The sequence below is a fragment of the Sorex araneus genome, chromosome X (genome assembly GCF_027595985.1).
Source record: "Sorex araneus isolate mSorAra2 chromosome X, mSorAra2.pri, whole genome shotgun sequence".
Lineage (NCBI taxonomy): Eukaryota > Metazoa > Chordata > Mammalia > Eulipotyphla > Soricidae > Sorex > Sorex araneus.
The window spans coordinates 305,917,058-305,943,882 of NC_073313.1; the positions used below are offsets into that span (position 1 = coordinate 305,917,058).

At 46.2% G+C, this 26,825-nt stretch overlaps 1 protein-coding gene across 1 annotated transcript in view; it reads left to right on the forward strand.

The window, feature by feature from the left end:
* The first annotated feature begins 6,183 nt into the window (after positions 1-6,183).
* Positions 6,184-26,825, forward strand: part of RPIA (ribose 5-phosphate isomerase A) — a 43,417-nt gene continuing 22,775 nt past the window's right edge. The window contains exons 1-3 of the mRNA XM_004612044.2: positions 6,184-6,509; positions 17,108-17,168; positions 18,236-18,291. Coding sequence (XP_004612101.1) covers positions 6,225-6,509; positions 17,108-17,168; positions 18,236-18,291 — 402 coding nt within the window. The 5' untranslated portion in view covers positions 6,184-6,224. The remainder of the gene's footprint in view (positions 6,510-17,107; positions 17,169-18,235; positions 18,292-26,825) is intronic.

Genomic DNA, 26,825 nt, shown 5'->3' on the forward strand with positions numbered 1-26,825 from the left:
GATCAATTCTCAGGTTCTGTTATCTCTGGTCTTTATACTAAGTCTTTATACTAAGACCAGTAATGGGATAACAAATGGGTAGTGGTATAAAGTTACTCACCCCACTACCACCAAAATGCCCCTGAGCCCCACCACTATCCTTATGGCAATCTCCACTGAAGAACATCTCAGGTGCTTCCAGTTTCTATCAATTATGAATAAAGCTATTATAGACATCCATGTGCAATTTCTGTGTGCACACAAATTTTCAGCCCGCTTGACTAAATATAAAGTGCCACTGCTAGATCATATGGTAGGAGGAAGTTTAGTTTTGTAAGAAGTGGTCAAACTACTTTCCAAAAGTATCATCTTGCTCTTCCAGCAAAAGTGTATGCATTTCCCGCCCGGGAGGGGAAAGGTATTTCTCTCTCTCGCCTGTCCCTTCCCGGGGATGAAGGGCATGGGGACCGCCATATTATGACGACCACAGACGGGATTTTATGACAAAAACTGCAGCAAAAGGGCGCGAGGGTGCTCTTGGGAAGGTGGGAGGCACCGGCCCCTCCCTCCGCTGCAGAGATGTGACCCCGGGGGCGCACGCGTGTGCGGCTCCTCCGCAGCTGCACCCGCGTGAATCCAGACCCAGCTGAACCAACTACAACATGGACTGCTCTTGCAGATTGTTTCCAGCCAGAGAACTAATCTGCGACCCCATGCCCGCCCGGGAGGGGAAAGGTATTTCTCTCTCTCCCCTGTCCCTTCCCGGGGATGAAGGGCGTGGGGACCGCCATATTATGACGACCATAGATGGTGTTTACAAGCTTGCAATGATAGAATATCCGGAAGAAATCTCCCTGGACTTAGTTGTTAAAGTACAGAAATACAAAACCGCGTGGCCGCTACTGCGGCCGCGAGACCTCATTTCTCTTCACAACAGGTCTGACTCTAGCGGGGTGCTCCTAATAATAATGGTGAGGTTTGTGTTGAAATATTGAATATAACCAAAGTAAATAGAAAGTAAAGTGAAATTTATCAGTTACAAGGCGGGGGGTGCGGGGGTGGGCAGGATGGGAGGTGTACTGTGGGTTTTTTTTTTCTTCGGTGGTGGGATATGGGCACTGGTGAAGGGATGGTTTTTTCAGCATTGTATGACTAAGACTTAAGCCTGAAAGCATTGTAATTTTCCACATGGTGATTCAATAAAATAAAATTTTAAAAAATTTTAAAAAAGTGTATGCATGTGCTTCCCACATCTTTGTCAGTGTTTGATGGGCTAGTATTCTGGCATAGGCCTTAATAATGTGTAGTGGGATCTTGCTGCTTTAATTTTTGTTGGGGACTGGCCTTGGTAGCCCCTGCTTGCTTGCTTGCTTTCCCTGAGAAGGGAATGAGTATGGGTGTTGTGTGTATGTTCATTCAGTCGGAGGCGCTGAGACAAGGAACACGAAATAAATTTATGGCATGGAGGGTCCAGATTCTCTTTGACTCTGTAACAAAGGTAGAGAGCCCTGAAATCTCCTTTTATTACCATCCTATAGTTCATAGGGCTCAATACAGTGAGGTCATCAACAAAGGAGTTACAGGAAGATCATGCAAAGTTCTTCTGAAAACAAACTACCTAGGATCTGCATACTGACAACAAACAGGCTAAGTACCTAGGATCTGCATACTGACAACAACAACAAACAGGCTAAGTAGAACCAGGGGTCTGTGAGAAAAGGAAGACTGACAATTTTGGAAATTATTTACTAAGGCAGCCAGAAGATGTTTAGCCTCATCCAAACCAGTCAGGACACACAAGAAATCTCGCCCATTCTCATGGGTCCCTATGTTCCTGCTCTTGTGTGGAGCAGTTTACATGGCCTCATCCTGGTAGCTCAGTCCAGCCCCATCACAGGGGAAAAACTGGGCGCGTGGGAGCGCCATGCCCTGGCGGGTGACCCTGTAAAGGGGGGCTGAAGGTAAGGCTGCACCTGATCCACCTTGGCCGTTCTCCTTCCTGAGAGAGTTCAAGGAACTGTCTTCATGCGCAGCTGCAAAGCAGAATAACAGATAATGGAGCTCGCTCAATTTGTAACTCTTGGCTTTCCCACAGAGTGTTCACTGCATACTATAAAAGAAAGTGCACTTTGGAATAAAGTCGCTGTATGTTTCATATAGTCCTCCCTGGCCCATCTTCAGCTCTCATTCCCGCTCTCCCACTGATGTTCGACTAGCTGTGCGGGACACAGCAGATTTTTATTACCTTATGACATGCAGAACGGAGAACCATTACTCATATTCATTTTAGTTTATTTTCACTCACCTTTAGCACACTGCCTCAATACCCCCACCTCTGCCCCCCTATCTGTCTTCTTGGTGAGGTGTATGTTAAGACCTTTTACCCATTTAAAAAGGCAGATTTTGGGGCAAGAGATATAGTACAGTGGGTAAGACACTTGCCTTGCACATGTTCAAACCAGATTCAATCCCTGGCACCCCATATGGTCCCCTGAGCCTGCCAGGAGTGATCCAGGAGTGCAAAGCCAGAAGTAAGCCTGAGCACAGCTGGTTGTAGCTCAAAAACAAAACAAAACAAAAATCCGGTTATGTGAATTTTAAGAGATCTTTTGGATATTTTTGATAACAGTCCATTTATTACGTCTTTCATAAATGTTACTTTCCCCCCCAGTCTGTGGCTTATGATTCACTTGATGGTATCTTTCAAAGGCAGAAAATCTGGGGCCAGGGAGATAGTACAAGAATTAAATTTGCTTGTCTTGCATTCTGTTTATCCTAGTTTGATTTCTGGCACCATATACAGTCCCCTGAGCATAGAGCCAGGAGTAGCTCCTGAGCATTGCTGGGTATGAACCCCCCCAAACAAACAAACAAACAAACAAACAAACCCAAAATGTATCCTAGCCAGGGAGATTGCTCAAAGGGATGGAGTACCTGCTGGCCTATGCCAGATCCTGAGGTTGATCCCTGGTACTGAATGGCCCTGAGTACCTGCCAAATAGAGCCCTAGCACCACTGAAGCCTGAATAGTCAGACCCTACTTGCCAGGAGTGGCCCCTCAGATCTGAAAGAAGAAAGTTCTATTTTTAAAAAAGCAAAAGTAATAGTACAGTGGGGAGGGCATTTGCCTTGTATGCGGCCCATATAGGCCCTTGAGCACCACCAGGAGTAATCCCCGAGTGCAGAGCCAGGAGTATCACACTGCAAGTGTAAGGTCGTCAGAAGTTCAATCCCCGGTACTGCAGCATGTGCCAAGTGTGATCCTGGCAGCTTGACCCTAGCAGTGCTGCTGTCTGTCTTCTAGTGCCACTAGAGGTTTCTGTCTATAACAGAGCCAGGTGTGTGTAAGCACCATCACTAAATTTAGGGATATGACTTCTGGTGAGCCCTACAACCAGTCAGTATATGCAAGCATGACAGCTAAAGAAGTACCCTCTCACCCCTCAGATGCGCCACAACCAGGCGTGTGTGAGACCCCCCCGCTAGCACAATATCATAAACAACAATGAAGAGAAGGGAAGGGGATAAAATAATTGAAAAAAAAAAAGACACCCTTCGTTAACTCTATTAAAATTAAAATAAAAGCACAACTTAAAAACCTGTATACATTTAGATTATAATCAAGTTAAAAATACACTTTAGGGGCTGGAGTGATAGCACAGTGGGTAGGGTGTTTGAACCCCTGAGCACCGCCAGGAGTAATTCCTGAGTGCAGAGCCAGGAGTAACCCCTTTGCATTGCTGGGTGTGACCCAAAAAGAAAAAAAAATACACTTTAGTCTCAAAAGACACAGTGGGATTTCAGAATGGTGGGAGAGTCATTAGGCACCACTGGCAGACTGAAAGAGAAGGTCCTAGGGGTAGAAAAGAGAAATGACAGAAGCAGAGAGAAGGGAAGAAAAAACAGACAAATACAAACTTTTGTAGAACATTGCTCACTTCTATAATGTAAACTTCTATAATGTATAACTTCTATAACAGTTGGGTGCTGTTCATTCAACAGTCCCTGCTAACAAGAAATGTATAGTATTCGCAAAAGAGGGCCAAAAGGCACATTAAAAAAATAAAAAAGCTCTACGTTTCTTATCGCCAGGGAAATGAAAACCAAAATAACGATATATCATGTCACACTAGTGAGATTAGCACATACCACAAGGAGCAAAAACAACCAGTGTTGGCATGGATATGGGGAAAAGGGAGGCCCATTCACTGCTGGTGGGAATGTCAACTGATCCAGCCTTTATGGAAAACAATAGGAATAGACACCTAGGAATCACCCTTATCTAAGACGCATAATTCCACTCGTTGGCATTTACCCCAAAGTCCCCCAAATTTAGAAAAGCCTTTTGCATTTCTGTGTTCACTGCACTATCCACTGTCACCAAAATCTAGAAACAATCCAAGTACTGAATCAACAGATGACTGGATAAAGAAACTAGAGTACACATACTCAATGGCTAAAAGAAAAGATGAAATCATGCAGTTTACCGCTTTGTGGACATATCTGGGGAGTATTATGTTAAGTCAGGACAGGGGCAGACTAGAACGATCTCTCATGTGTGAGATATAAAAAAAAACAGTAGTACTGTAGCACTGTTATCCGTTTTTCATCCGTTTGCTCGAGTGGGCACCAGTAACGTCTCCATTGTGAGACTAACTGTTATTGTTTTTGGCATATCGAATATGCCATGAGTAGCTTGCCAGGCTTTGCCATGCGGGTGGGATACTCTCGGTAGCTTGCCGGGCTCTCCAAGAGGGATGGAGGAATTGAACCTGGGTCGACCATACAAGGCAAATGCCCTACCCATGTGCTATAAAAACCAGTCGAGTATAGTAAATGTCCAAGAGCAGTAGAAACTGAGTACTGGTCTTCAGTAGGAAGCATACCACAGGGGAGAGATGGGTGGGTGGGGGACTAAGATGGGGTGTTACTAAGACATTGGTGGAGAGAAGTGGACACTCTGGGGGAGGATATAATGATGGGCTGTGTTATGTGTGAAACCCTGTCATAAGGGATTGGAGAGATAGTACAGGAGGTAAGGCGCTTCTCTATTTTTTTTTTTTTTTTTGCTTTTTGGGTCACACCTGGAGATGCCAGGGGTTACTCCTGGCTTTGGACTCAAGAATTACTCCTGGCAGTATGGGACGCTGGGAATCGAACCCAGGTCCACCACATGCAAGGCAAACACCCTACCCGCTGTACTATCGCTCCAGCCCCAAGGCGCTTCTCTTATATATAGCCAACCTGCATTCGATCTTAGAGGTAGAGCATAGATGGTGTGACCCCGCCCTTCCCCTTGTCCACCCCAATCTCAAAGGGCTGGTCCTTTGTGGTACCGAGCCAACGGCTCCTGAGCACTGCCAGGAGCATATCCTCTAATTCCCTGCCCTCCCCTCCCCATAGTATCTGCACTGTGCTACTCTGTACAGCAAGCCACCAAACGAATTTGTTTTCAAAGGGCGGTTTTTGACAATCCTCATTAATCCAGAAGGACAGTGGGGGCTCCGCAGGACACATACATGTAAGATCATTCGCCTTCTGTCCAGAGCACGCCATCCACACCCACCAAGCACCGGAGCTGTCTAAAGCGGCGTTGACGTTTGTGCCATGGGCCTTCCCCGATCTAAGGACAGCTGTCAGGGATCTCGGGGAACCCATCGCTTAAACGCAGCTACCCTGCTAGATCCATGACGCTGCTCGGTTCCTCCAGCACAAAGCCGGGGTAAGCTCCCGTGCACCGTCGGCTATGGCTAAATTAATAAGTAAATTAATGAATAAACGCCAAGCACCTCTCCTCCTTACAAGTGCCTTTCTCCGGGGAAACAGTCTAGAGTAGCCACGCCCCCAAAAGCCGAGACCCCGCGAGAAGACCTATTGCACTGAGGCTTTGTTCATCACGTCCTTACTGCTGGAAAAAACAACCGGGTCAGATCTTTTACTCTTTCCTGGATCCAGAGGCAGACAAAAAAAAAAATGGCAGAAACGCACAAGCCGAGAGCAAGCAACCACCACTTACACGAACCCGACAGACTAAAGGGCGGAAGCTGTTGCAAACAACAGACGCGTCCGATCGCGGAGCATTGTGGGGCTTGTAGTTCTGTTCGGAGGGGCGAGTCCGGACCACGGAGGCTTCAGAACTATAACTCCCGACAGAGCTCGCGCCGCAGCAGCGGCGTGCGTAACAGAGGGGACTTCCGGGCGAGCTGGGGGCGGGGCGGTGGCGGTGTCTGGTGCGAGGCGTAGGGATGCAGCGCCCCGGGCCCTTCAGCACCCTCTACGGGCGGGTCCTGGCCCCGCTTCCCGGGCGGGCCGGGGGCGCGGCCTCTGGTGGAGGCGGGAACCGCTGGGGCGTCCCGGGTTCGCACGTGCAGCCTCCTGGGTGTGCTCAGTCTGGCACCTGCGGAGGCCCGGGCGGCGCCAGCACCTGCGGCAGGGACGCCACCATCGCCTACCCGGCTCCCTCCACGATGTCCAAGGCGGAGGAGGCCAAGAAGCTGGCGGGCCGCGCCGCCGTGGAGAACCACGTGAAAGTGAGCAGCTCGGAACGTGGGGTATCTGTGCTCGGAGTGATGGGCTCGTGTCGCGCGCTCTGGGCACTGCCCAGGTGCGCCTCGCACCGCTCTGGACTGGTGTGCGCGAGAGGGGAGGAGATGCAGCACTTTCACCCGGGTTTAGCGCCCCGTCTTCCCCGCCCCGTTGAGGCCCCTTGAGCGGCGGCGCCCTTTGGGGGAGAGCCCTAAAAGTTGTGCTTTCTTGGGACTCGGTGTTCAGTGGCGTGACAGTCTGCAAAAGTGGATGGGTGGTGGTGTGAGATACTGGAGCGGGGCAGGAAGGAACTCGACGGGCCTCCTTCGTTCGTAACCGGCGATTGGAGAATGGTGCGTTCTAGGGCCGCCCGAGAGGGAGTTTCTCTTCCCTTCGTTCGTACTGGGGAGCCTGGAAAGCCGGTTTCAAAGAGGCTTTGAAATTTCACGCCGAGGAAATGCACGACAGTTTGGTGCCGGCGCGCTCTCCAGTGGGAAAGGGAGACAGCCCAAGGGGAAGAGCCTGCAAGCGTTTGAGCCTCTTGTCTCCCGCCGGGTTCGATGGTCGCTTGAAGTCTGGAGGATGCTCTTTGAGGTTGAGGGATGCGGGAGGATGTTTGACAGGTTAACAGGTGCCTTGCCGGCTTTGTTAGGAGATACGGTGCTGTTTGTGGAGTCTTTTCTTCGCTTGTGTGGATTTCCTGTGACCCATCAAGTTAATTATCCTAATTATGGTACTCCTGTATCCTTGCCCTTAGGTGGAGTTTCCTTCCCTATAGACTTGCCTTTTCTACCTGAAAGTTCCCCTTTCTTCTCTAACGATGGCTTTTTACATATGATAGCAGGGTAGGCTTATTTTTCGGAGATGGTGTTTGACCCTCAAACTGCTTGATTAAATGGGGACGGGCCAGGTCATGACCTGTGGTAAACTATGTTTTGTGGAATGGAAACCGTGACTCTGGTTCCACTTACCTTCCAACAGTTCCATTGTCATGCATGTTTGGTGTAACTAGGATAATCCAGATCAATAGGTGTGCTCGATGATTAGTCCTGGCTCTGCTCAGGGGTCACTCCTGGTTGTGCTCTGGGGACCATTTGTAGTGCCTGGAATCAATTCCCTGGTTGGCTGCGTGAGGCAACTGCCCTACCCGCTCTACTAACCCTCTGGCTCCCCATAAGTGCTTTTTTGTTTTTCCTCTTTATGTCACACCCAGTGATGCACCACAAGGGTTATTCCTGGTTACTCAGGAATCACTCCTGGCCGTGCTCAGGGGACCATATGGGATGGTGGGAATGGAACCCGGGTTGGCCGCATGCAAGGCAGACGCCCTGCCCGCTGGGCTATCGCTCCAGCCCCTCCCTATAAGCTTTTCTATGAGAATTCACAGAGGTAATTTTAAGGTTTTAGAGATTATCTCCCAACCTAGGTCCTAGAGATAAATTAAAATGGATAATCTAAGAGCTATTGACATTCAGTGCCTTTGGCTAAAAAATTGGAGCAATCTGAAATTTCAAAATTCCTGGATAAAGTAAGTTGCTAATTCATGGGTGAGTAATGTAACACTGTATCACTGTCATCCCATTGTTCATCTATTTGTTGGAGCAGGCACTAGTAATGTCTCCCTTGTGAGACTTGTTACTGTTTTTGGCATATAGAATTTGCCATAGGTAGCTTGCCAGGCTCTGCCTTGCGGGCTACTCCAAGAGAGTAGCTGCTGGGTTTCTCCCAGAGGGGCGGAGGAATCGAACCCGGGTCGGCCGCACTTGCAAGGCAAATACCCTACCCTCGGTGCTATCACTCCAGTCTGTGGGTGAGTAAATAAAATTTAAATCATTAGATCTGTTCTGTATTCTCGTTTCCATGTATATTTGTGATACTTGTGTTTCCTTCTCTGATCTTTGTTTTATGCAAAAATCTGCCAGCCGCTCCCCTCATTTCTTGGGGAGTTCTCCATTGACCTTTGGAGACTTGTCCCCTAATCTCAGTTGCGTCCACTCACTTTCTCTTCCAAACTTCTTGTAACATCAGTAGTATTTTAATTTTGTATTTTCTATTCTTTGATGCTCATTTATTTGATCTGTTTGCCAGATACTTGAGTGCCTAATATGTGTTACACAATTGGGGTGGCCAGAAATGTGGTTAAAGGGCGGAGGAAGTAGGCCTGGATACTTTACAAGTAGATTAACAAATCCGAATACATGTATTACGGAGCACAGCCACGTGTGTCCGGTTATCAAGAAGTCCTGCCCTCTCCTTTGCCCCACCTTGTTTACCTCTAGCACTTTGTGTCTTGAAATTGTTGACTCACTTGTGTCAGTTTATTGAGGTAGATTTTGTGCTAAATCCTGCTGATTCCACCTTTGGAATGTTCCAGGAGTTGATCTTTCCCCTTGACCTTCCATCTTTCCTGGTTTAGGCTGTTCTGACTGTGGAGGACTGCGTTTGCCCTTATCATGCCACCCTGCCCGCCGTGTTGCACCCTTAAGTAATAGATCATCCTCTGTTAGTCTCTTAGGGGAGGAGGGTGAGCACAGCCTCCTTCATGCAAAGAAAGCACTTAGCCCACCAAGCTCTCTCACTGCCCCATTGATTATCTTCTGAATGCTCATCTGTTCCTCTTCCTGTGGCGACCCCATCCTAACTTCTGTATGCGACCTTTAGAGCATCTACTGAGAGATCCTGAGGCAGGTGGGTGCGATGCAAAGAGAAGAGATTGCTCCTGTCTTTAAACCCACAATTTTGTTTTCTTTATGGTTGTTTCTCCCACATCACTAGAACACTGGACAAGTCAGGCTCTTTTTTTTTTTCTTTCGTGAAGTTTTGGAGCCATATCTGGTAGTGCTCTCTACTCTTCTGGAGGCCCATACAGTGCCAGGGATTGAATCTGGGGTTCTGGCATGTAATGCCTGTGCTCTACCCCTTGGAGCTATTTCCCCAGCCCCTTAATACATCTTAACTTCACCTGATAACTCTTTCTGGTCCTCTGCTTTGCCTGTTAAAATGATTTCTATCTCTTAGGGCCTGGTTCAAAGGTCATTTTCTCCTTTTCAGTTTTTCCTTTTCTAAGGGGAGAGAGATTTCTTTTAAGTCCTGTAGCACTTTATAACTCGTGGAAACCTTATGATGGTGTCTTAGTTCTAGTCATCTGTGTGTTTGTGCCTCGGCCCCACACCCCAGGGCTGGCAGCTCATGGCAGATAGCTGACTTTATCTTCATTCAGTGTTGGTTGATATTGGGCCATCCTGTGAGTATGGATAAACATATGGAGGTTGCGGGGTGATTGGTCTTTCTTTGCTTAGAATCTCCGGATGTAGGGTTTCTAGTACTTGAGACCCCTGGTCTTCCTTGTGGTGACCCTTTGCATATCTGGATAGGTGGAGGACTTGGAGTTCTTGTCTCATTCCTCGGAGTGAAGTTGGTGGGCCGTGGCTCCATTTGGTCAGTAGAAGTATTTCTAGATTAACCACTGTTCAAGCCGAGTGACTGTCTCATGTTGCACATACTACTGTCCATCAGAGGGGCCTGCTTGTCCAGCAGAGCCTCCCTGGCAGCCCTTTGTTGTAGGCTCATCTTTGGGCTCACCTCTTGTTGGGTTTGACTGGCCTTGCTGCTTTGACTAATTCCAGTCATTTTTATTCCTAAGTAGCAGGATCAGTCGGTTGAGCAGCCCAGGGCCTCACAGACCGTTGCAGTTCCTGGTCTCCTCCAAAAGGAAGGGAGGAGCCTTAACACTGAGCTGATCTGACTCACCCAGGTTCATCTGCGTGCCACCAGTCTGCAGGGTGACATGAGTGTATGGCTCGGCTTGGGAATGAGGAATCTGGCAGTAAAATTACTGTCAAGGTAGAGCTTAAGTCAGGTTGAGCTTACCTGGGCATTAATAAATCAAGAAAATTTTCATCATGTGAAGATTTTTACATTTCAGCTATTTTAAAATTTAATATTATTTTTATTGTACCCCGTGGTTTACCAAATTGTTCATAATACAGTTGTTTCTGGCATGAAATGTTCCAACACCAGTCCTACCACCAGTGTGCCCTTCCCTCCACCACTGACCCTAGTTCACCACCCTCCATCCCAGCTGCCACCTAGCAGGCACAATCAAAATCGCTTCATATTGTTTGTTACAACACAAAAGCAAATAGAATGATCAAATCTTAGATCCATAAGAGTCCATTTGCGATCATTGTTATAGATCACAATGGTGTTTTAAAACCCTCAAGGATCTACTGTGCTGGCTAGTGCTAGTTGAGCCTGCTGTGTTTAGGCTCATTGAGCTTTGTCTTTTATGCAACTTTCCAGTCAGATTTGCTGTGGTCCTACGGGGCTGACAGCGCTATGAAAATTTGAGTTTTGTTGGCTGTACGTGCGACTGCGTGGCCCATAGGCTATAAATAGGTAACAATTTGGTGGCTTGGTAGTGTGATAAGGTTTAGTTGTGAAGCTGGGCCATTTCTGTGTCTGGGGGAGGCTGTCGGGTATGACTTCAGGCTGCCTTGCCTTCAGGCAGAAAGGGGAATCTTCTGCCCACCCGCATTCCGAGAAGGCCCCAGAGTTCTCAGCCCCGAACAATCTCCCTGGGAAGAGTCAGCAGTTCATGTTCTCTTGGAGCTGTTATGGGGGAGGGCTGCTGCTGTTTTTTTCTTTTTTCTGTGGAGGGTAGTGGGGGGTGCAGGTGGGGGTGGGAAGAGGTGGGGGAGATTCACTTTGCCCCCGTTCTGAGAATGCCCCCAAGTTTTCCGCTGGTATATGGTCCACCTGGAAAGACTCAGCTGCTTATCATTTTTGACATCTCAGCTGATTTTAAATGGGTTTATTTTTATTTTTTGGTACTCTGTGCTATTGACTCTTACTCTTTTATTTTTTTTTAACCTTGCTTTTAAGTTTGTGCAGGTAGCTCAATGACTCTTGGTTGTATTGCTGTTTTTGAGGGCATGGTCACAGGTACAGGTGTAGCAGAGCTCTTGATGTATTTGAGACTGCATCCAGGAACTATTAAATGTGTTTTTTTATCTAGTCAGGCACACAGAACTTGGGGGATAAGGCTTTTTGTGGGGTGGAGAGACCCCCCCCATGGGAGTGGGGATATTAACTTTCCATTTCCTCTTTTTTCTTGTAACTCCTTCCACTTGTTGGTTATTCTTTCCAATATTTATGGGTTTTAGTTGTTTTTCTTGGGGGTGGCAGGGGGCACATTCCTGGCATTGCTTACAGCACTAGGTGGGCTGATGTGCTTGTAAGGCAAGTGCTTTGTGTGTACTTCTTCCTGGCCCCTCTTTGCAGTATTTTTAAGTTTGAGAAGGATTTTATTAGTTGTCTGAGGGACCTATAGGTCTCTTTCTTACCCTTACCAAAAGCAATTTCAGTATGGACTTTGTTAATTGTTAATTGCTAATCAGTTAATTATTAATCAGTTGCTGGAAGTCTTTAAGACATTTGCAATGAAATGTTTGCAAATTGAACTTTCTTAAGTTGCCTTTTTAAAATAAGATTGTGTGGAGAGTGGGGAATTGATTTGAAAAAAATTTTTCGCTCTTTGGGTCACACTTGGCAATGCTCAGGGGTTACTTCTGGCTCTGTAGGAGTAACTGAAGAATTACTTCTGATAGTGTTCGGGGGACCTATAGGAATGCCTGCTGGGGATTGAACCCAGACTGGCTGTGTGCAAGGCAAATTCCCTCTCCACTGGACTATTGCTCTGCCCTGTTTAAGAGGTAAGGGGCTGGAGAGATAGCACAGTGGGTAGGGCGTTTGCCTTGCACGCGGCCAACCCGGGTTTGATTCCCAGCATCCCATATGGTTCTCCGAGCACCACCAGGAATGATTCCTAAGTACATGAGTCAGGAGAAACCCCTGTGCATCGCTGGGTGTGACCCAAAAATGAAAAATAAAAAAGAGATAAATTACACTTTTTTACTTATAGATAAAAAATATGCGTAGGGAATGTCTATGGTGTTTAATGCCTCACATTAGCAAGGGAAATGATGTTATAACCTGTTACAGGAAAAACCAAAATAAATAAATATATAGGTAACCAATAAGGTAATAATTGGATCTCAACAAACTTAATTACTTTGCCTTTCTGTGGACAAGAATTACTTGCATTGTTTCAAATTTTTATCATTTCTTTATTCTCTTCCTATTTGTTGTGATGACCTGTACGGTCACACATACTTGGGTGTGGTACACGCACACTTTCTTGCTGAGTGGTGTCAGGGTGGGGTCTTCCCACTCTTGGTTGTGAGCTTTGGGGATACTTGGTTGCAGTACTTGCTGGGGGCTCTGTGCTTGGTTGTGGTGCTCACACACTCTAGCTTGGTTGCTCTGTGCCAGAGATCATACACTCTTGTGGTAACTGCAGAGCTGCTGGGTTGGAACTGAGCTGGGAATTGAACTTTTGGCCTCAGCATTGGAAGACCAGTGCTGTTTTTCACCCCCTGCAGTCCCTGAGCCCCTGTTAATAGATTTTCCAAATGAGAGATTCCAGCAGCCTAACCTGGGTGGAGGCACCCAGTTCTCTAGGCTCAGATAAGAGTGGCAGACTACAGCAGTCCACTGAAAGGACTTACAGTTTCTAGCTTGCTCATTTCTGAATCTTAGGTTTTTCCTTACACTGCTGAAATTAATCTCTAAAGAGGGGTCTCGGAGTTCATGTGGGTGACGGTGAGAGATTTGACGTGCATTAACATTTATAAATCTCTTTGCCAGGTGTTTAATAGTAGCCGGTGCTTTGTTTTATGGCACTTTTGCCTGAGACAGGCAGGTGACTGCGCCCAGGAAGTGGCCTAGGAATTAATTAAAAATGATGGAATTCCTAATATGGAGTGGCTCCACTCTTAATTTCCGACTGTTCATATCTTGATCTTGCGTGGCTGTTTGTGGTCAAACTGACCAGCTCCTGTTGCTGAACTCACTGGGTTCCTCACTTGTTGAGTGCCTGAATAGGTCAGAGAGACGTTTATTACACCAACTAATGAGGTAGCATGAAAAATACTTTTTTAGTTTTTTCTTTTTCTGTTTTGGGCCTCACCTAGTGGTGCTCAGGGCTTACACTTGGCTCTGCACTTAGGTTTCACTCCTGGCAGTAGTGCTCTGGGGACCGTGTGGGGTGCTGGGGATTAAAGCTGGGTCAGCCATAAACGAGGTAAGTCCCTTACCTACTGTGCTAGCTCTCCTGCCCTTTTGGGCTTGGGGGTCACATCTGGAGGTGCTCAGGGTTTACTCCTAGCTCTGGTGGTGCTCAGGGTTTACTTCTGCTCAGGGATTATTCCTGGTGGGGTTTTCGGGACCTGTGATATAGGGGGTTAAACCTAGGTCAGGTGCATGCAAGGTACTTTGTCTGAGGCTAGCATTTTAGATCGCTGTCTCTCTGAGCTTGATGAGGACGATTTGCTAGGTTTCAGGGGTTTCATGTGCGTGGCATGTAAGGGTAGTTTGCTGCCGCTGGCTGTGTTGTCTGGGGGGTGAGTGGGAGCACGTTGCTGGAGGGTGCAGCCTTGATAGAGAGGGCTCCTCTCCGCTAGGCCCACCTCGCCTTGGCCGGCTAAGTGCCTGGCAAGGTTAGGGTTTATAGAAGTCTGCATGAGCACAGCAGGGCAGTCAAGTCCTGAACTCCCCCAGGTTCCTAGGCTCATTGTTTTCACAGAAAATAATTTCAGAAGACAAGAGGAGCAGAATAGTTTAGTGTAGGAAATTGGAGGAGTGAGTAGTCCGTGAGGTGAAAGAAAGGAATTGGACCCCTCTGGTTGGGGTGTGAGCAGCCTCAGAATTAAGTGTGCCATAATGTAAAGGGGGGAGCTGCTCACCCAGGGTAGGGGGTGCCAACCCTAAATGCAGTGGATTTAGAGTTTTGGTTTTTTTTTTCCTGCCTTTTCCAAGCTGCTCTTTGCAGCTTGAGGCTTACTGTGCCTCTGAGCCCATTAAGAGGGCTCTGCCAAGAATGAAGGGTTTCTGAGTGCAGGTAGACTGCTTTCAGTTTTATCAGAGATCTTTGTTCCTGCTGAAGCATCTCTCCTGAGTGGGTCCAGCACTGTCCTATTGGACTGGAGTTTGGACTGTTGTCATTTCAGACCCTTAACAGACCTTTGTTCTTGGGCAGTTATCTCCTGAAGGGACCGGCCTCTATGAGTTTGGACCAGTCTCCTGGGGGCAGAAACTCCCTTTTCAGATTACATCTTGGTCTTAAGACATTTTTGAAATTGACTTTTTGAAATTTACTGCCAATGGCCCCCGTTCCCTGGCCACCTGCTCCATTGTGTTTGTTCTGTGCCTGGTGCTGGTCAGACCATGCTACTCCATGCTCAGAAAATGGAGGCTCAGTTACGTTCCTCCTGCCCAAGGACAGAGTATTCAGTGCTTGCAAGATCAGTTCCCCTGGATTATATGTGCTGCATCTGGGTCTTGGATCATCAACAGAAACACCGTGCCTGGCTGGTTCTGGAAAGTGGTTTCTTTTTGGAAGCCCTAAGATCATAGCTGGGCAGACCGCAGCCTCAGGGGCAGAGATGCAGCTGGAAACTCTGGCCTTAATGAGGGGTGCCACTGGGCTAACAATCTGGCCCCTCTATTGCCTGGTCTGCTCCTGTGTACTGTCACCAGTTGGTAAGGGGACAGGCTCACTAGTGCGATACCTGCTTCTTACCTTTGGGCTCAGAAGTGTGACCTATATTTATTATAAAAGGAGCTTTCCTTTTGGCAGATGGATACTCTTCCTCAAGTTTCGAACCAAGCTTTCTCCCTCTTGCCATGCTCTTTGAAGCTTGGTGGGGGACTCCTTTGCCGGACAGAGGCTGATGTGATTTGTGACTTTAGGCCATTCTTCACTTATGCTGTCCTTAATTTTATGTTTCTGGGTTTTTTTGTTTGTTTGTTTTGGGTCCAGGCCCATTGGTGCTCAGGACTAGTTCCTGGCTCTGCACTCAGGAATCACTCCTGGAGGGCTCTGGAGACCATAATGGGAAGCCAGGGAACTCTTGGTAATGGGTGCCATGCTTCTCTGATCTTTTCTATGAGTCCACAAACTTGATCAATTTCTGGTTGTTAAGTTTGTGTGGGCTGGAGCAATAGTGCAGCAGGTAGGGTGTTTGCCTTACACGTGGCTGACGCGGGTTTGATTCCTCCGTCCCTCTTGGAGAGCCCGGCAAGCCACCGAGAGTATCCCATCCACATGGCAGAGCCTGGCAAGCTACCTGTGGCATATTTGATATGCCAAAAACAGTAACAAGTCTCACAATGGAGACATTACTGGTGCCTGCTCGAGCAAATCTATGAGCAATGATATGGCAGTGATACAGTGAAGTTTGTGTGGAAAGCTTCTGAAAAGCCAGAAAATTCTATTCTTTGTAATAAGGGGGCAGCAGGCCCTGTACTTCCAACAGCCTTGCCTTCGCAGTTGCCCTCAGGATTTGGCCTGGAATCTTTTGGAATTTTCAGGTGCTTGTTTTTATGAGATCCACTTAAGTTTTGTTTTTCAATGTAAGTAAGCTAGATCTTTAGTCTGATGGGATAAGGGAGTATTGAAAATAGTACAACAAACCCTAAGGTAGGGTTGCTTATGCTAAGCCTTGTCACCAAACAGAATTCATTGTTTCCTACTCTCCCACAGGTGAAACTGTAAACCAGTCCATCAGGAATCCCCTGATGAGCACTGGTGAGGTGATTTTCCTGGGAAAGTGCTGCCAGGCCCTGAAGAAAAGTAACCTTGCCATAGCCAACCACTTCTCTGGCCTTCTCTGACTTCCTTGTTCTTGCATCCACCAATAGTTCTGCTTGATTGGATGCTGCAAGGCCCAAATAGATTTTTGTGCAAATAAACTCATATGTTTTTGGCCCGGGGAGATAGTGCAACGGTCTGGGGCATGTGTAGAACTCTGGTTTAATCCCCAACCCTCACCCTGAAGTGTTACCCCCACCCCTCACTGCCTAGTAGCCCTGGAGGCCTCTGAGCCTCCAGCTGTGGCCCTGGTGCCTGGCCTCTCCCGCCTCCTTCCGCCCCCCTGCTCCACCCCACCCACAGCATCACAGGGCTGGAACAACATGGAACCAAGCCTAATTGGCAAGTATCACTGGACCCCCTGAATACCGATTGGGAGACCAATGGCCCCCCCCATCACCCCCAAAAATAAACCAAACCTAAAAGCACAACAGAACTTTTAACATTTTTATTAGGCCTCATTTTATCTGTTTAGTTTTGGGACCACTCCTGGCAGTGCTCAGGGCTTACTCCTGGCTCTGTGCTCAGGGATGACTCTTGGCCGAGCTCAGGGGACCATATGTGGTACTGAGGATCCAATGTGGATCAGCTGCATGCAGGGCAAGTGCCCTACCTGTTCTCCTATGGGTCCAGCAGCAGGAAAATGCTGATGTCAGTGTTAGAGAGGGAAGGAGGGGAGCCTCTGCTGGTAAATTGTCTAGGGCACTAGGATTATGCACAGCTTTACTGATCACATTTCTCTAAAATGGGCATAGTGTTCACTTTACATACATGTGGGTGAATTGTTGTCTATAGTAGTTTTATTGCCTTAGGAAAAGGGCTGAAAGAGGAGTAAGATACAACATTAATAAGTTTTGGTTTTCCCTCTCCCTCCCCCTTTTTTTTTTTCAGAATAACCAAGTGCTGGGAATTGGAAGTGGTTCTACAATTGTCCATGCTGTGCAGCGAATAGGTAAGTTCCTGGGCTGCCTTGTGGGTGTCTTGGGTGGGGTAGAGGGTGGGGATGTCGGGGACTGGGGAGGAAGCAGGTGTTTGGCCCCTGTCTAGCTTGATTCCACCAGCTCGGAGCCAGGAAGATCTCAGCCTGTCTGTGGAGGTCAGTTGAGTGCTCATGCTGCGCCCTGAGAGGGCTTGGTTCTCATCAGCCACCCCTGGGGGTGCCCTGGCTTGGCTTCCTCCTCTGCTGTCCCGTGTGCGGCTGCCTGGACCCTGTGGGTTCTGCAGATAACCTTGGGCAAACAGTCCAGGCTCGCCCTGCCCCTGACCCTGCAGTGGGGAGAGGTGCCTGCGGCCTGTGGCTGGTTCCTATAATGCTGACCTCATTCTGATTGTGCTGTCTCTGTGCTCCACAGAGACTCGGGAATTGTCCGCTTCTGTGGCAGCTCAACAGGTTTTACTGCCCTGCTCTTGAGAGGTGGAACAAAGCCCAGGGGAGGGACTTGCAGCATGCTGATCTCTTCCAGGTGCCAAGGGGCAGTGCTCCGCACAGAGTCCAGGGGCCTTTTGTCTTTAAGGAGGAGTTGTGCTGCTGGTGTGATGGCTTTTGGAGCTTTTACTTTCTAAGTTCTAGCTTTTCCTTGTAAAAGGAAATACAGGGAAGCAGTTGAGACACAGAACTAGGTTGGCTGGGATCATATCAGAGCTCTGCCACTTGTTATCTGTATAACTATCCAGGTACTTTCCCTCAGTTTCTTCATCTATAAAATGGGTATAATAATTCTTAATTTATCTTGTGTTGTTAGGATTAAATGTATATATGTGTACATTCAAACTTTTTGAATATGGCCAGACATATACTAATAGTAAACATTGATTTCTGTGCTTATTTTTTTGGGCATTAAAGTTTCCCTGTTTTGTTATGTATGTTCACTAATTTTTCCACCAGGTTGAGGACTCGGAATGAGGAGTAACTGTCATTAGGGTGCAGAGATTTCCTTTTCTTTTGGATTTGAGCAGATGTGCCAGATAAGAAAAAGTGGACAGAGAGAAAAATCACCAGTATAATTTTTGTCTCCACAGCTGAAAGGGTGCAACAAGAGAAGCTAAACCTCGTCTGTATTCCCACTTCCTTCCAGGTATGTCCTACTTTTCATTCTGTGTTTTTGGCAGCTGCTGCTGAATCTTACAGGTCTTTGAGGATATGGAGGTTGGGTTGTGAGTTTTGCTTCAGGGCTGTTCTAGGTGAGTGAACACCCTGAAGTGAGGAGTTTTATTTACCCAAAGTTGCTCCTCAGAATGTGGTTTTAGATGCATTCATTTATTCTCCCTGTGTGGGTGCCACATCTGCATCTGGCATGTCGGAGTATGTTACATGGCCACTTGGTCTCAGGAGTATTTTCTCCCTTTATACATGAAAAAACTTGGCTAATGGGTATTAAGTGATGTGTAAGTGATGCAAGCACAGTATTTTTGGCCCTAGTCTAGTGTGTTTCGTTATAAGATGAAAGCCATCAAGCGTTAGCTGTGGAGAGAGGTGAGGGATGGGCAGCCTGAGTCAATCCTTCATAAGAATTTCCTGGTAAAGGGAGGAAAGAGAGTGCATGGGACAAGACCTCCCCCTCCCCCCCAGCCCTTTGTTGTGAGAGGAGGATATGTATAGTCAAAGTATTAATGGGCTTATAGGTTGGAAGTGTGGGTGGATGGGAGTTCTGTGACTTTGTTGATTTAGTTTTGGACAGTTGGGTCTTTCTTGGGACCAGAAAGCTAGTGTAGGGGGTGGAGCAATAGCACAGTGGGTAGGGTGTTTGCCTTGCTCGTGGCAGACCCGGGTTCGATTCCCGGCATCCCATATGGTCCCCTGAGCACCATCAGGAGTAATTCCTGAGAGGCAGAGCCAGGAGTAACTCCTGAGCATCGCTGGGTGTGACCCAAAAAGCAAAAAAAAAAAAAAAATAAAAAAGAAAGTGTAGCAGGTAGGGTGCTTGCCTTACATGCAGCCCACTGATCCAGGTGTGATCCCTGGCATGTCTTATGTTCCCCTGAGCCCATCAGGAATTGACCTCTTAAGTCCAGAGTCAGAAGTAAGCCCTGAGTACCACTGGCTGTGGCCCACAAACAAACAACCCCGCACCCCCCAAAAAACTTATAGTCTTAAGAGACTTGGGCCAGAGCAGTATTACATCGGGGGAGGGCATTTGCCTTGCTTGCAGCTGACCCAGGTTCGATTCCTGGAACCCCATATGGTCCCCTGAGCACCACCAGGAGTGATTCCTGGGTCCAGAGCCAGGAATATCCCCTGAGTATCTCTGGGTGTGATCCAAACCCCCTCCCTCCAGAAAAATAGAAAAAAAAGAAAAAGACTCAGTGCTGGTTCCTGCAGTTAGTTAGCTCTTGTATAGTGGGGAGAAATAAAGGGTCTGAGACAATTTGCCTGGTTGCTTTTATTGGGTTTTCTCTCTCTCTCTCTCTCTCTCTCTCTCTCTCTCTCTCTCTCTCTCTCTCTCTCTCTCTCACACATACATACACACACACACACACACACACACAAACACACACATACACACACATTCTTTGCAATGTTGGTTTTCTGTGTACATTATTACAACACCACACCCATCACCGGTATACCCACCTCCTTCACCCTAAAGCCCCAGTTCTCCCTTTCAAACCACCACCACCCCAAATCAGTTGTGTGGATCAGTTCTCCTGGGTGTTGCCCTCGGCTCTTTGTTGCTCCGTTGCTGTGTATCTTTAGGGCCCCATATGTGAGAGAGCATTCTGTGTCTATTCCTTTCTGACTTACTCAGCATGATATCCTCTAGTTTCTTTCTTGTTGTGGCAAATTGTGTAATTTTTTTCCCCCTAGAGCTACATAGTATTCCACTGTGTATACATACCATGACTTCTTGATCCATTTATTCATAGTTGGAATTTTTTTTGGGTTGCTTTTAGATCTTGGGTATTTTACTAAGCAGTACAATGAACATTGGTATGCACATATCCTTCTCAAATTAATGTTTTAGTTTTTAGGGGATAGATACAAAAGTGGTATCTTGGAGTTGTATGGAAATTCTGTTGTTTTTGTTTTCTGTTTTTTTTTTAAGAGATCTTCTTAATTGCTTTTCATAGTGGCTGAAACAGATGACATTCTCACCTACAGTGGTTTAGGGTTCCTTTCTGAACAGATGCCTTAAAAATCAGGTGATTGTGATGGACTCTTGATATTTTGACAAACTAATATCTATTTTTCCAAGTGACTTTTGTTATCTTTTTAAAATTTAAGTAATGTGACAATTATTTTAAATTAAAATGCTAATAAAAATACTCACATACCTGGATCACCACCGTTTTTTGTAGATGGATATACTTTTTGGGTGGGGCCGTGGGTCACACTCTGTGGTGCTCAGAACTTACAGGAGTAAGTTTTGTGTTTAGGAATCACTCCTGGTGGTGCGTGAGGAACCATCTCAGGTGCTCTATGGGTGCTGGGGATCCAACTGGGGCCAACAGCGTACAAGGCTTTACCCCCTGTACTATTTCTCTACTCCTCATTTTTATGGCCATGAGGTCTTTTTTGTACTTTCTTAAAAAAATTGAATCACGGTGAGATACAGAGTTATACAACTGTTTGTGGTTTGGTTTCAGTTGTACAATGTTCCAACACCTATCCTTTCACTAATGTAATTTCCACCAATTACCCCCAATTGGTGTAATTACCACCAATGTCCCCAGTTTCCCTCCCTTCACTTACCCTCTCCTCCCCCATCCCATCCCCAGGGCATGAAGTCTTTTAATTTTTTTAAAAAAACACCAGTTGATAGAGACAATAAGGGATCAAGCAGGGCAAGTTTAGTAATGAGGCCCTAAAAAAACGGGGAATCCTAGAATCATAGATAGGGAATGTCACAAGGGTGGCAAGGTGGGGCCTGATTACCTGGATGACCCAGGCCCTGCCTGATAATCTAGAGGACAGAATGCCTGAAGTTCATTATCTTTGTCCTTTCCCTGTTTTAAAGACCCACACTCTCTGAAACTTTATAAAGAAATGCTCCCTCACCTACCACTCTCCTTGTGGAAAAGGTATAAAAGGAGGAAGGTCTTTTCCTGGAATCCTTCTTTAGGAGACCCTCCCCAAATCCGGGAGCTTCCTTGCCTTTTCCCTTCCTTCCCCTCAATAAAGTCTTTTTTTTTTTTTCTTTTTTTTCTTTTTGGGTAACCCCTGGCGATGCACATCTGCACTCAGGAATCACGGAATCACTCCTGGCAGTGCTCAGGGGACCATATGGGATGCTGGGAATCGAACCCGGGTCGGCCACGTGCAAGGCAAACGCCCTACATGCTGTGCTATTGCTCCAGCCCCTCAATAAAGTCTTGACTGAATTGGCCACTTGAATCTAGTCCCTTGCTTTTAGTCTTGACTTCTTGAGGTCAGGAACGAGAGCTCAGAGCTCCTGTTCTGCTCTAACACTGTCATGCCATGGATTCATTGGGAACAGTTCCACAGCGAGGGCTTCTTTCCATTGCTCCTATGAGTGTGCTCCTCTGGGTGGAGCAGGCTGGGATTTCTGTTGAACCCAGGTTCTCTTCCTTTTTTTTTTTTTGGTGGGGGTATGAGGTGGTGGTGGGGGAGGAGTGTTTGAGTGTGTTTTGGGCCATATCTGCCTGTGTTCAGGGATCAGTCCTGTTGCTACAGCCCCTAATTCTTGATCCTTTGTGTGAAACCTGTTTTTCATTCTTTCTGAACTTCTTTATTTGTATGTTATCTGTTCACTGTTCATTGTGTTCTACAACTCCATCATATTGTGTCTTTGTGTGGGCTTGTTTTCATCTATTTTGCTGAAAATTTATACACTTTAATTTGAGCCACTGGACATGGGGAGGTTGAGGAGAAATATACACCAAGAGTTAGGACATCGGAGACTCCAGAGTGGATTGTGCTACTTTGGGGAGACTTGTATGATTTTAAGGTGCTTATACTTAGGGCATTGTCAAGGAGAAAGGATTTCATTGTATTTAGGTGCTTTGGGTGAACCCTTTGGTGCTCCAGGATCACTGCTGGTGGGGCTCTGAGGACCATCTGTGGCACAAGGGATCAAACCCGGGTCAGCTGCAGCGCATGGCAAGTGCCTAATCTATTATACTATCTCTGGGCCAGAAAGAACTTTCTTTTTTAAAGAAAAGTTAAAGCACTGTGATTTACAATACTTTTGATAGGGTTTCTTGAATACAGGCAAAAGAATTTTGAGTCTTAGCTTCTGCATTCCGAGTCTACCAGGCCTTACTTTCTGCTGAATTCTCTTCTGGAGGTGAGAGGAAGTGGCCAGCCTTTGAGTTTGCAGGATCCTGGTTCATCTTGATTAGGTGGATCTTGAATAATTATATTACCATAAATTGAAGCCTCTGGTAGTTATTACGTCTTGCAGGATCCTTTTGAATCTCAAATCTCTGTCTGGCCTAGGACGGGTTGGGCAGGGCAGCTCCTTTTCAGATTCTTTTTAAAAATATTCTTATCCAGGGATCCCCTTTCCTGATTGCCAGCTACCTCAGTAGCTTTGTTTCCTGACTATCTGGCAGCCCCATTCTGGCACCTGCAGTTTGACCTTCTCCTGAGAATAAAGAGATGATTTGGGAGCAGTGGGGAGGATATGGAGTTATGGACAGTCAACTCTCTCCCCTTTTAAGTTCCCACGGCCATGTGTCCTTCCTGAACTTAATGATGCCACAGTGTCCTAACCCTCTAGTGAGGGTCTATGCTATTTATTTGGTTATTTCTTAGATTTCTTTAGTAGTGGCTTAAACGTTTCTCTCATTTTCCCCAATCTTGTATTTAACGTTCTTGGTCAGTGACCCAGCTTTTAAAAATTGGTTATTTTCTCCTTTTTTTTTTTGTTAATACCTTTTAGAAATATTTCTTTATTGTAGTCTTAGAGCAGTTTTGGGAAATTGCTAAGTAAATACAGATGTTTTAATTGGTATCTTTATTTATTTATTTTTTAAGGAATTTTATTTTATTGAATCACCATGTGGAAAATTACAATGCTTTCAGGCTTAAGTCTCAGTTATACAATGCCGAAACAACTATCCCTTCACCAGTGCCCATATCCCACAACCAAAAGAAAGAAAAAAAACACAGTACACCTCCCATACTGCCCACCCGCACCCCTCCACCACCTTATAACTGATAAATTTCACTTTACTTTCTATTTACTTTGGTTACATTCAATATTTCAACACAAACCTCACTATTATTGTTAGGAGTACCCCACTAGAGTCAGACCTGTTGTGAAGAAATATGAGGTTTTGGATTTCTGTACTTTAGCAACTAAGTCCAGGGAGATTTCTTCCAGATATTGGATCATTGCAAGCTTGTAAACTCCATCAGTGGTAGTCATAATATGGCGGTCACCACGCCCTTCACCCGGCAAGGAAGAGGCGAGGGAGAGAAATACCTTTTCCCGCCTGGGCGGGCATGGGGCCGCTGCTTAGTTCTCAGTCTGGAGACATTCTGCGAGGAGCTGCCCATGCCGTAAAATTTATCTGGCATCTGGAGTCACATTTATGCAGCTGCGGAGAGGCCGCACACACGTGCGGCCCCCGGGATCACATCTTGGCGGCAGGTGGGGCCGGTGCCACCTTCATTGGTATCTTTAATTGGAGGTTTGAACCCATGCTTTGAAGATTCCATTCTCAGTCCTTTGTTTCGTTTTCTTTTCCCATTTTTTTTTCTTTTTCTTTTTAGTGGTGGTAATTAATAGCAGTGTACCCAGACTGGAAAAAGGCCGGCTAGTTCCAGTTGATTAGGTAGAAAAGTTATTCACAGTTCACAGGTTTTGTAAAAGTTCACAAGTTTTCGACAATTTTTACACACTTTCCTCTAAGAAACATTTTTTATCCATTCTTAGTGGATTGTTCATAACAAGCAATACAAAATTAATTATTTCGGTTCTGCTTTGGGGACAGGGCTTGGGGTTCAGGATGGAAATATGGTGGTGGGAAGGTATCATGGTGGTGGGATTGGTGTTCAAATATTAAATGTAATCAAATATTGTGAACAACTTTATAAAAATAAAATTAGAAAATGAAAAAAAAATCATAAGCTTCTGAGTTGGTTTTGCCCTTTCAAACTTTATGTTGAACCAGGTCTAGTTCACTGGAAATGGTGGAAAAGAAACCAAACTGTTTCATGCTCTATTTTGTATTTTATTTACTCATTTTTCCATTCTGGACTTGACACATGCCTAGCACGTGCACTACTTGCTGAGTGACACCTGCTGCTCCATGCTCTAACTTTTAAGTGTGTAAACTAAGAGGGATTTCAAGGGCTATTATAGATTTTTCCATTTAAAGTATTGTGGAAGGTAGAAATAAAACAAACATTTAAAAGCTGGATAAGGTCTAAGCCAAAAACTGCTCATTGTTTATGCAGGCCTTCAGTCCGTCTCCTCCATCTGGCAAAAGAAAAGAAGATTCAAAGTTTTCAGGTTTTTATTGTGAAATTTATGAGGAACAGGACCACTCACCTGCCACGTGCTCCGTCCTTAGTCCCAGGCGGTGTTTGAGTGTGCCAGCCGTGGGGTGCAATGAAAAGTCATTCCTTCCAGAAGCACAAGCTAATCATTAGCTCTCCTGCTTCCTGCACCTCATGAGCTGGAGGAGTGGACAGGGAAGCCTGCTCAGGGCCCTCAGGAGACCCCTTGGCTTGTGTGCATGGAGGCCTGGCATCCAGCAGGAGCTCAGCCCATCACAGCTGAGGGGTGAGCTAGTGTGTGTTTGTACCACAGTAGGATTACTGGGGAATGCAGTGTGATGATGCCCAGGGATTGCCCTAACAAGGAACCATAAACTGAGAAGTTTGAAAATCACCAGTATAATGTCTCTTGGTTCTAGAGCTGGCTGTTCAGATTGAGGTGTGGCATCTTTGGAAAGGCCGTGAAGCAACATTCATTCTATGCTTTTTGCCTAGTTCTTGGTGGTTTGTTGGTGATCTTTGCTATTGCTGTAGCAAAGCAATACTTATAGGTAAACAGCCTTCTCTCTGCCTTCTATTCTCCCTCTTCGCACCTTGTCCAATTTCCTCTTTAAAGACACTAGTAATTTTGGATCAGGGTGTAACTGAATGACTACATTTGAGCTTCATTACCCCTAAACACCCTGTATCAAGATAAGTCCATAATCTGTAGTAATAGGGGTTAGTATTCCAACTTAATTCATTTAATAGGGGAATGCAATTAAGCCCATAGTACCCCAGAGGAGCGACAGTCATGCCGTTTGTGATTCTGAATCCTCTGTGTCTACAGGGCCACTTGCAGGAACCCTTACAGGTTTCTAGTCAAAAGTGTGGAGAGGGTCAGTTTTATGACCCACTGATAGACATCAGCTTAAAGGGTTGCACCCCAGCTGGGCCTAGAGGTCATTGTATTTTTTTATTTTATTTTATTATTATTATTATTATTATTATTATTTTTAAAAATTTTTAATTAGTGAGTCACCGTGAGGGTACAGTTACAGATTTATACATTTTTGTGCTCATGTTTCCCCCATACAAAGTTCGAGAACCCATCCCTTCACCAGTGCCCATTCTCCACCACCAGTAAACCCAGCGTCCCTCCCACCCTCCCCAGTCCTGTCTCCCCCAACCCCAAACTGCCACTATGGCAGTGTATTCCCTTTCGTTCTCTCTCTCTGATTAGGTGTTGTGGTTTGCAATAAGGGTGTTGAGCGGCCATTGCGTTCAGTCTCTAGTCTACATTCAGCACGCGTCACCCCTCTTCCGCATGACCTCCGACCACATTTTGCTTGGTGTTCCCTTCTCTGAGTTGCCCAGAATGAGAGACCAGCCTCCAAGCCATGGAGTCAACCTCCTAGTACTTATTTCTAATATTCTTGGGTATTAAGACTCCTAGTCTATTATTCTATATTCCACAGATGAGTGCAATCTTTCTATGTCTGTCTCTCTCTCTCTGACTCATTTCACTTAGCATGATACTTTCCATGCTGATCCACTTATATGCAAACTTCATGACTTCATTTTTTCTAACAGCTGCATAGTATTCCATTGTATAGATGTACCAAAGTTTCTTCAACCAGTCATCTGTTCTAGGGCACTCAGGTTTTTTCCAGATTCTGGCTATTGTAAACAGTGCTGCAATGAACATATAAGTGCAGATGTCATTTCGACTATACTTTTTTGCTCCTCTGGGATATATTCCCAGCAGTGGTATTGCTGGGTCAAATGGGAGCTCAACCCTATTGTAGAGGGTCCTTCATGTTGTGAACAATTGATACACTGCTTGAGGGAGTATAGATCCTGTCCTATGTTAATTGCTTATAATTTGGGAGGATGAGAATCAGAAATTAGGGTGAGTCAGGGAAAGTCACAGCAGGCCTCTCTGCCAGGCAACAGATAACATTCATCTGTCAGGCTCCTTTGTGCCAGTGTCTAGAACAGCTGCTGGGTGTGAGGTAGGGGTAGTGGTAGAGGCAGAGTTTAATGGGACATTGATTAGTGAGGTTGTGATCCATAGAAATCTGAGGCTGCTTATGCCCAGGAGGCGTGACTCATCGCCATTGCTCATTGTGGTAGCAGGTTTGTAATAGGCACACAGTAGTGTTGGATTAAGGCTTATGTGTGTACACTCCCCACAACCCCACATAGAGATGTAGGAATAAG